The sequence below is a fragment of the Phocoena sinus genome, chromosome 18 (assembly GCF_008692025.1).
Source record: "Phocoena sinus isolate mPhoSin1 chromosome 18, mPhoSin1.pri, whole genome shotgun sequence".
In the NCBI taxonomy this organism is placed as follows: Eukaryota; Metazoa; Chordata; class Mammalia; order Artiodactyla; family Phocoenidae; genus Phocoena; species Phocoena sinus.
This window is the reverse complement of record NC_045780.1, coordinates 34,153,501-34,163,742: the sequence shown is the minus strand read 5'-3', so window position 1 is coordinate 34,163,742 and position 10,242 is coordinate 34,153,501. Positions and strand designations below refer to the sequence as shown.

Here is a 10,242-nt window from a genome sequence, read left to right as displayed (position 1 = left end):
AACTCATGAAGCATGTGTGAAGCACTACTGCTGAAGTTCCTAACATCAGAATTCTGCCTTCATTGAAGGCAGAAGGCTGTAATAAAATGCAACTACCTTACCCAAGAGGACAAATCAAGTGTGAATGAAAAAACTATGGAAAAAGCAGGCTATGATAACAAGTTAAATTGAAAAGATCAATAAAACTCATAACCATAAATAGGATACTTTTTCAAGTTCTGTCACTAAAATTGGCTCAATAGTAGTAGAAACATTATTTTTGGTTCTCGTTAACTCTCATGTGTACCTTCTTTTGTCAATTTTTTCTCTAATAGCAGTCTCCACTAAAAGAAACAAGAATTCTGTTGAGGGTAACTGACAATTTCAGAATATCCTAGTGATACTAGTGAATAGAAAGAGTCACAGCTGTAAGGGAAATGAAATCAACTTAAAAGAGATTCCTTTGGCCAAATAATAACTAATGTACCTTCTAGAATAAGTTCTGGGACAAGATGAATCTGTAAAATGACATTAGTACATTATTACATGGTGAGATTCAAATGAGAAAAGTTAATATAAATTATACAGATAAATGATTGTAGAAAAAAAGGCAAGTAAGTTTGGATGACTATTTTAATAAAGAAAGCCGTGTGTGTATATGCACATTTGATGTATTTATTCTGTTAATTATATATTTCTAAATTATAGACTTGTATGTGCTTCTCTTTACAAACCCAGGTGTCAGCTGAAAAAATTCATAACCTAAAAGTTGAGAATTATGTTTTATTCAGTCCTTACTGAGGACTGTAACCCAGAATACAGCCTCTCAGCTAGCTCTGAGGAACTGTTCCAAAGAGGTAAGGGAGGAACCAGGATATATAGGAGTTTTTGCTGAAAATAAAAAATGTAGTCAAACATCAAATGATTACTGCTAATCACAAAAACAGACATCTCAACTTAATGATTTTACTACTTTTCTACATATAGGAAAATGCAAGAGTCTGGGCTTACTGAAATCATTCCTTTGATATGCATTTTAACTATCTAGGGTCAATATTCTGTCTGTCTCCATTCTGAATCCTCTCAAGGTGCACAGCTGCATTGGCCGATAGCTATGGCCACAACATTCTTTGTTTACTGAAATGGCAGGCATTACTCCTGAGCAATAACAGCAATTGAGGTTTCCTCTCCAGGAGATAGCAGCCTGTCACCATGGCTCAAGCATTTGTGAACAGCAAAATCCAGCCTGGGAAGGTGGTTGTGTTCATCATACCCACCTGCCCCTACTGCAGAAGGGCCCAGGAGCTCCTCAGCAAACTGTCCTTCAAACAAGAGCTTTCGGAATTTGTCGATATCACAGCCCACGGCGACACCTACGATATTCAAGATTATTTGCAACAGCTCACAGGAGCCAGAACGGTACCTCGGGTCTTCATCGGTAAAGAGTGCATAGGTGGGGGGACCTTGAAGATGGCGGAAGAGTAAGACGCGGAGATCGCCTTCCTCCCCACGGATACACCAGAAATACATCCACACGTGGAACAACTCCTACAGAACACCTACTGAAGGCTGGCAGAAGACCACAGACCTCCCAAAAGGCAAGAAACTCCCCACGTACCTGGGTAGGGCAAAAGAAAAAACAGAGACAAAAGAATAAGGACGGCACCTGCACCAGTGGGAGGGAGCTGTGAAGAAGGAAAAGTTTCCACACACTAGGAAGCCCCTCCGCGGGCGGAGACTGCGGGAGGCGGAGGGGGGAGTTTCGGGACCGCGGAGTAGTGCACAGCGACGGGTGCGGAGGGCAAAGCGGGGAGATTCCTGCACAGACGATTGGTGCCGACCGGCACTCACCAACCCGAGAGGCTTGTCTGCTCACCCGCCGGGGCGGGCGGGGCTGCGAGCTGAGGCTCGGGTTTTGGTTTTGGACGGAGCTCAGGGAGAGGACTGGGGTTGGCGGCTTGAACATAGCCTGAAGGGGTTAGTGCACCACGACTAGCCGGGAGTTCGGGGAAAAGCCTGCACCTGCCGAAGAGGCAAGAGACTTTTTCTTCCCTCTTTGTTTCCTGGTGCGCGAGGAGAGGGGTTTAAGAGCGCTGCTTAAAGGATCTCCAGAGACAGGCGCGAGCCGCTGCTAAAAGCGCGAACCCCAGAGACGGGCGGGAGACGCTAAGGCTGCTGCTGCCGCCACCAAGGGGCCTGTGTGCGAGCACAGGTCACTCTCCACACCCCTCTTCCGCGGAGCCTGTGCAGCCCGCCACTGCCAGGTTCCCGGGATCCAGGGACAACTTCCCCGGGACAACGCACGGCGGGCCTCAGGCTGGTGCAACGTCACGCCGGCCTCTGCCGCAACGTCACGCCGCCTCTGCCGCCGCAGGCCCGCCCCGCACGCAGTGCCGCTCCTTCCCCCCCCCCACCCCACCCCAGCCTGAGTGACCCGGAGCCCCCGAATCAGTGGCTCCTTTAACCCCGTCCTGTCTGAGCGAAAAAACAGACGCCCTCCAGCGACCTACACGCAGAGGCAGGGCCAAATCCAAAGCTGAGCTCCTGTGAGCTGTGAGAACAAAGAAGAGAAAGGGAAATCTCTCCCAGCAGCCACAGAAGCAGCGGATTAAAGCTCCACAATCAACTTGATATACCCTGCATCTGTGGAATACCTGAATAGACAAGGAATGATCCCAAACTGAAGAGAGGGAATTTAGGAGCAAGATCTATGATTTTTTTCCCGTTTCCTCTTTTTGTGAATGTGTACGTGTATGCTTCTGTGTGAGATCTTGTTTGTATACTCTTGCCTCCACCATTTGTCCTAGGGCTCTATCCGTCCATGGATTTTTAAAAAAAATTTTTTTCTTAATAATTAATTTCAATTGTAATAAATTTATTATACTTTACCTTCGTTCTTTCTTTCTTTCTTTCCTTCCTTCCTTCCCTCCTTTAGACAACGAATCACCCCAAATTGAGGAGGTGGTCTCTGAGAGCAAGATTTATGATTTTTACCCCCTTTACCTCTTTTGGTGAAGGTGTATGTGTATGCTTCTGTGTAAGATTTTCTCTGTATAGCTTTGCTTCCAACATTTGTCCTAAGGTTCTATCCATCCCTTTTTATTTTTCTAATTATTTTTTAAGTCAATAACTATATTATACTTTATTTTATTTTTACTGTATCTTCTTTCTTTCTGTCTTTTTTCCTTCTTTCCCTCCTTCCTTCCTCCCTCCCTCCCTCCTTTCTTTCCTTCTTTGCTTCTTTCTTCCTTCCTTCCTTTCCTCCTTTCCCTTTTTCTTTCCTCATACTTCTACCAATACTCTCTACTTTTTCTCCCTTTTATTCTGAGCTGTGTGGATGAAAGGCTCTTGGTGCTCCAGCCCAGGAGTCAGGGCTCTGCCTCTGAGGTAGGAGAGCTAACTTCAGGACACTGGTCCACAAGAGACCTCCCAGCTCCACATAATATTAAACGGTGGAAATCTCCCAGAGACCTCCATCTTAACACCAGCACCCAGCTTCACTCAACGACCAGCAAGCCACAGTGCTGGACAACCTATCCCAAACAACTAGCAAAACAGGAACACAACCCCACCCATTAGCAGAGAGACTGCCTAAAATCATAATAAGGCCACAGACACCCCAAAACACACCACCAGACGTGAACCTGCCCACTAGAGAGACAAGATCCAGCCTCATCCAGCACAACACAGGCACTAGTCCCCTCCACCAGGAAGCCTACACAACCCACTGAAACAACCTTAGCCACTGGAGACAGACATCAAAAACAACGGGAACTACGAACGTTCAGCCTGCAAAAAGGAGACCCCAAACACAGTAAGATAAGCAAAATGAGAAGACAGAAAAACACACAGCAGATGAAGGAGCAAGATAAAAACCCACCAGACTTAACAAATGAAGAGGAAATAGGCAGTCTACCTGAAAAAGAATTCAGAATAATGATAGTAAGGATGATCCGAAATCTTGGAAGTAGAATGGACAAAATGCAAGAAACAGTTAACAAGGACCTACAAGAACTAAAGATGAAAAAAGCAACGATGAACAACACAATAAATGAAATAAAAAGTACTCTAGATAGGATCAATAGCAGAATAACTGAGGCAGAAGAACGGATAAGTGACCTGGAAGATAAAGTAGTGGAAATAACTACTGCAGAGCAGAATAAAGAAAAAAGAATGAAAAGAACTGAGGACAGTCTCAGAGACCTCTGGGACAACATTAAACACACCAACATTCGAATTATAGGGGTTCCAGAAGAAGAAGAAAGAAAGAAAGGGACTGATAAAATATTTGAAGAGATTATAGTTGAAAACTTCCCTAATATGGGAAAGGAAATAGTTAATCAAGTCCAGGAAGCACAGAGAGTCCCATACAGGATAAATACAAGGAGAAATACGCCAAGACACATATTAATCAAACTGTCAAAAATTAAATACAAAGAAAGCATATTAAAAGCAGCAAGGGAAAAATAACACACAAGGGAATCCCCATAAGGTTAACAGCTGATCTCTCAGCAGAAACCCTACAAGCCAGAAGGGAGTGGCAGGACATACTGAAAGTGATGAAGGAGAGAAACCTGCAACCAAGACTACTCTACCCAGCAAGGATCTCATTCAGATTTGATGGAGAAATTAAAACCTTTACAGACAAGCAAAAGCTGAGAGAGTTCAGCACCACCAAACCAGCTTTACAACAAATGCTAAAGGAACTTCTCTAGACAAGAAACACAAGAGAAGGAAATGACCTATAGTAACAAACCCAAAATAATATAGAAAATGGGAATAAGAACATACATATCAACAATTACCTTAAATGTAAATGGACTAAATGCTCCCACCAAAAGACACAGATTGGCTGAATGGATACAAAAGCAAGACCCTTATATATGCTGTCTACAAGGGACCCACTTCAGACCTAGAGACACATACAGACTGAAAGTAAGGGGATGGAAAAAGATATTCCATGCAAATGGAAACCAAAAGAAAGCTGGAGTAGCAATTCTCATATCAGACAAAATAGACTTTAAAATAAGGACTATTAAAAGGGACAAAGAAGGACACTACATAATGATCAAGGGATCGATCCAAGAAGAAGATATAACAATTGTAAATATTTATGCACCCAACATAGGAGCACCTCAATACATAAGGCAAATACTAACAACCATAAAAGGGGAGATCGACAGTAACACATTCATAATAGGGGACTTTAACACCCCACTTTCACCCATGGACAGATCATCCAAAATGAAAATAAATAAGGAAACACAAGCTTTAAATGATACATTAAACAAGATGGACTTATTTGATATTTATAGGACACTCCATCCAAAAACAACAGAATACACATTTTTCTCAAGTGCTCATGGAACATTCTCCAGGATAGATCATATCTTGGGTCACAAATCAAGCCTTGGTAAATTTAAGAAAACTGAAATTGTATCAAGTATCTTTTCTGACCACAATGCCATGAGACTAGATATCAATTACAGGAAAAGATCTGTAAAAAATACAAACACATGGAGGCTAAACAATACACTACTTAATAATGAAGTGATCACTGAAGAAATCAAAGAGGAAATCAAAAAATACCTAGAAACAAATGACAATGGAGACACAACGACCCAAAACCTATGGGATGCAGCAAAAGCAGTTCTAAGGGGGAAGTTTATAGCAATACAAGCCCACCTTAAGAAGCAGGAAACATCTCGAATAAACAACCTAAACTTGCACCTCAAGCAATTAGAGAAAGAAGAACAAAAAAACCCCAAAGCTAGCAGAAGGAAAGAAATCATAAAAATCAGATCAGAAATAAATGAAAAAGAAATGAAGGAAACGATAGCAAAGATCAATAAAACTAAAAGCTGGTTCTTTGAGAAGATAAACAAAATAGATAACCCACTAGCCAGACTCGTCAAGAAAAAAAGGGAGAAGACTCAAATCAATAGAATTAGAAATGAAAAAGGAGAAGTAACAACTGACACTGCAGAAATAAAAAAAATCATGAGAGATTACTACAAGCAACTCTATGCCAATAAAATGGACAATCTGGAAGAAATGGGCAAATTCTTAGAAATGCACAACCTGCCAAGACTGAATCAGGAAGAAATAGACAATATGAACAGACCAATCACAAGCACTGAAATTGAAACTGTGATTAAAAATCTTCCAACAAACAAAAGCCCAGGATCAGATGGCTTCACAGGTGAATTCTATCAAACGTTTAGAGAAGAGCTAACACCAATCCTTCTCAAACTCTTCCAAAATATAGCAGAGGGAGGAACACTCCCAAATTGCTTCTACGAGGCCACCATCACCTTGATACCAAAACCAGACAAGGATGTCACAAAGAAAGAAAACTACAGGCCAATATCACTGATGAACATAGATGCAAAAATCCTCAACAAAATACTAGCAAACAGAATCCAACAGCACATTAAAAGGATCATACACCATGATCAAGTGGGGTTTATTCCAGGAATGCAAGGATTCTTCAATATACGCAAATCTATCAATGTGATAAACCATTTTAACAAATTGAAGGAGAAAAACCATATGATCATCTCAATAGATGCAGAGAAAGCTTTCGACAAAATTCAACACCGATTTATGATAAAAACCCTCCAGAAAGTAGGCATACAGGGAACTTTCCTCAACATAATAAAGGCCATATATGACAAGCCCACAGCAAACATCATCCTCAATGGTGAAAAACTGAAAGCATTTCCACTAAGATCAGGAACAAGACAAGGTTGCCCACTCTCACCACTCTTTTTCAACATAGTTTTGGAAGTTTTAGCCACAGCAATCAGAGAAGAAAAGGAAATAAAAGGAATCCAAATCGGAAAAGAAGAAGTAAAGCTGTCACTGTTTGCAGATGACATGATACTATACATAGAGAATCCTAAAGATACTACCAGAAAACTACTAGAGCTAATCAATGAATTTGGTAAAGTAGCAGGATATAAAATTAATGCACAGAAATCTCTGGCATTCCTATATACTAATGATGAAAAATCTGAAAGTGAAATCAAGAAAGCACTCCCATTTACCATTGCAACAAAAAGAATAAAATATCTAGGAATAAACCTACCTAAGGAGACGAAAGACCTGTATGCAGAAAATTATAAGACACTAATGAAAGATATTAAAGATGATACAAATAGATGGAGAGATATACCATGTTCTTGGATGGGAAGAATCAACATTGTGAAAATGACTCTACTACCCAAAACAATCTACAGATTCAATGCAATCCCCATCAAACTACCACTGGCATTTTTCACAGAACTAGAACAAAAAATTTTGCAATTTGTATGGAAACACAAAAGACCCCGAATAGCCAAAGCAATCTTGAGAACGAAAAAAGGAGCTGGAGGAATCAGGCTCCCTGACTTCAGACTATACTACAAAGCAACAGTAATCAAGACAGTATGGTACTGGCACAAAAACAGAAAGATAGATCAGTGGAACAGGATAGAAAGCCCAGAGAGAAACCCACGCACATATGGACACCTTATCTTTGATAAAGGAGGCAGGAATGTACAGTGGAGAAAGGACAGCCTCTTCAATAAATGGTGCTGGGAAAACTGGACAAGTACATGTAAAAGTATGGGATTAGATCACTCCCTAACACCATACACAAAAATAAGCTCAAAATGGATTAAAGACCTAAATGTAAGGCCAGAAACTATCAAACTCTTAGAGGAAAACATAGGAAGAACATTCTATGACATAAATCACAGCAAGATCCTTTCTGACCCACCTCCTAGAGTAATGGAAATAAAAACAAAAATAAACAAATGGGACCTAATGAAACTTCAAAACTTTTACACAGCAAAGGAAACCATAACCAAGACCAAAAGACAACCCTCAGAATGGGAGAAAACATTTGCAAATGAAGCAACTGACAAAGGATTAATCTCCAAAATTTACAAGCAGCTCATGCAGCTCAATAACAAAAAAACAAACAACCCCATCCAAAAATGGGCAGAAGACCTAAATAGACATTTCTCCAAAGAAGATATACAGAATGCCAACAAACACATGAAAGAATGCTCAACATCATTAATCATTAGAGAAATGCAAATCAAAACTACAATAAGATATCATCTCACACCAGTCAGATTGGCCATCATCAAAAAATCTAGAAACAATAAATGCTGGAGAGGGTGTGGAGAAAAGGGGACACTCTTGCACTGCTGGTGGGAATGTGAATTGGTTCAGCCACTATGGAGAACAGTATGGAGGTTCCTTAAAAAACTACAAATAGAATTACCATATGACCCAGCAATCCCACTACTGGGCATATACCCTGAGAAAACCAAAATTCAAAAAGAGTCATGTACCAAAATGTTCATTGCAGCTCTATTTACAATAGCCCGGAGATGGAAACAACCTAAGCGCCCATCATCGGATGAATGGATAAAGAAGATGTGGCACATATACACAATGGAATATTACTCAGCCTTAAAAAGAAATGAAATTGAGTTATTTGTAATGAGATGGATAGACCTAGAGTCTGTCATACAGAGTGAAGTAAGTCAGAAAGAAAAAGACAAATACCGTATGCTAACACATATATATGAATTTAAGGGAAAAAATGTCATGAAGAACCTAGGGGTAAGACAGGAATAAAGACGCAGACCTACTGGAGAACGGACTTGAGGATATGGGGAGGGGGAAGTGTGAGTTTTGACAGGGCGAGAGAGAGTCATGGACATATACCCACTAACAAACGTAGTAAGGTAGATAGCTGGGGGGAAGCAGCAGCAAGGCACAGGGATATTAGCTCGGTGCCTTGCGACAGCCTGGAGGGGTGGGATGGGGAGAGTGGGAGGGAGGGACACGCAAGAGGGAAGACATATGGGAACATATGTATATGTATAGCTGAATCACTTTGTTATAAAGCAGAAACTAACACACCATTGTAAAGCAATTATACCCCAATAAAGATGTTTTAAAAAAAGAAAAAAAAAAAAGGAAAAAAACCTGAATTAGAGGAGAGGAAGCAATAAAGAATTGGAAGACCCATCCAAAATCAGATCGAGCAGACAAAATGTTTTTGTTGTTAAAAAAGGAAAGGAGATTATATAAAGCAACCCTAACTCTCAACTTGAAGTTGCTCCTGGACATACTCTTACCAATTTGTCTGAGGTCAATGCAAGATAGGAGAAATTGTCTATGTCTGGAATACTTGTCACAGAAAAAGAGATCGAGATTTTTGGATAGGGCAATTCATGCTTAGAGTTTTTTAAAATTTCATTTTAAGGATGATAGCTCTTAAATATTAATAATGATACATTGTGGTATTATCTTTTAGTTTTAAATGATTTTTATTTGGCATTTATTTCTGTTACTGTCCCTTCTTTTAACGTTTGTGATTATCAAATGTCTATATCTGGGAGAGATCACTTTACGTATGACTGAAATATATAATCTTGTCATAATATTTTGTCTCATAATAAAAACTAACCATGCATTTATTATATAAAAAAAAAAAAAAAGAGTGCATAGGTGGATGCCGTGATCTAGTAAATACGCATGAGAAAGGGGAGCTGTTGACACGGCTAAAGCAAATTAGAGCTCTGCAATAATTATAGAGCAGACCCCAGGCTGATATCCCCCTTGAGAGCTGGATGGCATTGCAGATAATGACAGCACTTCCTGGTGGATGGACCTGGAGCTATGTTTACACAGCTACAGCAACTGTTTACTTAAAATTTTGAAATATGTTAATGCAAATAAAGTTGGGGGCAAAAACAGCTTTTTTTTTTTTTTCGACTTAGTATTAAAAGTGGACCAACTTGCCCAAAACAACAGGCCTGAGAAGTTCGATGGATGTCTCGGGTTTCTTGTCAATTGGCCCTTTGAGTTCCAAAAGACCAAGACAAGATATGCTTAAGATTCACCCACTGACCCAAAAGATGTTCCTTTTCTTTGGCACGTGTTCCTCACTATGTATTCTCCACATGCTGGGGCTCCTCTACCTCAATACCAGTGTTTCTCAACCAAGTATATCCCAGACCCCCTGGGTTGAATCTATAGTTGGTTTTCTGCTACTGTCCAACGATCATTTTGTTGAGTTTGACTTTATAGAATTTGTATTAAGAAATCAATAGATATTTTGAATATGCTTTTTCAGAGGGTGTCTCCCTAGCCACCGTCCCCACTCCACCTCCTACCCCCTCCTACTTTGAGAATCACTGCTGTGAACCAGTGTTCTGAACTGTGACAACTCATAGATCTCATAGGAAATATTCAACA

The 10,242-nt window shown here is 40.4% G+C and overlaps 1 protein-coding gene across 1 annotated transcript; it reads left to right on the top strand.

The window, feature by feature from the left end:
* Positions 1–1,191: 1,191 nt before the first annotated feature.
* On the top strand, positions 1,192–9,658 carry LOC116743272 (glutaredoxin-1-like). The gene is made up of 2 exons (XM_032611641.1): positions 1,192–1,432; positions 9,493–9,658. Exons 1-2 carry the CDS (start codon positions 1,192–1,194, stop codon positions 9,570–9,572), a joined length of 321 nt encoding a protein of 106 aa, XP_032467532.1. The 3' UTR covers positions 9,573–9,658.
* Positions 9,659–10,242: the final 584 nt, after the last annotated feature.

What these genes read in the sequence shown, in the direction of transcription:
- LOC116743272 (XM_032611641.1), top strand. Translation starts at nt 1,192, where the DNA reads ATGGCTCAAGCATTTGTGAACAGCAAAATCCAGCCTGGGAAGGTGGTT. An exon ending in CATCGGTAAAGAGTGCATAG is followed by an intron (nt 1,433 to 9,492) that starts GTGGGGGGACCT and finishes AAGAGTGCATAG; the next exon opens with GTGGATGCCGTGATCTAGTA.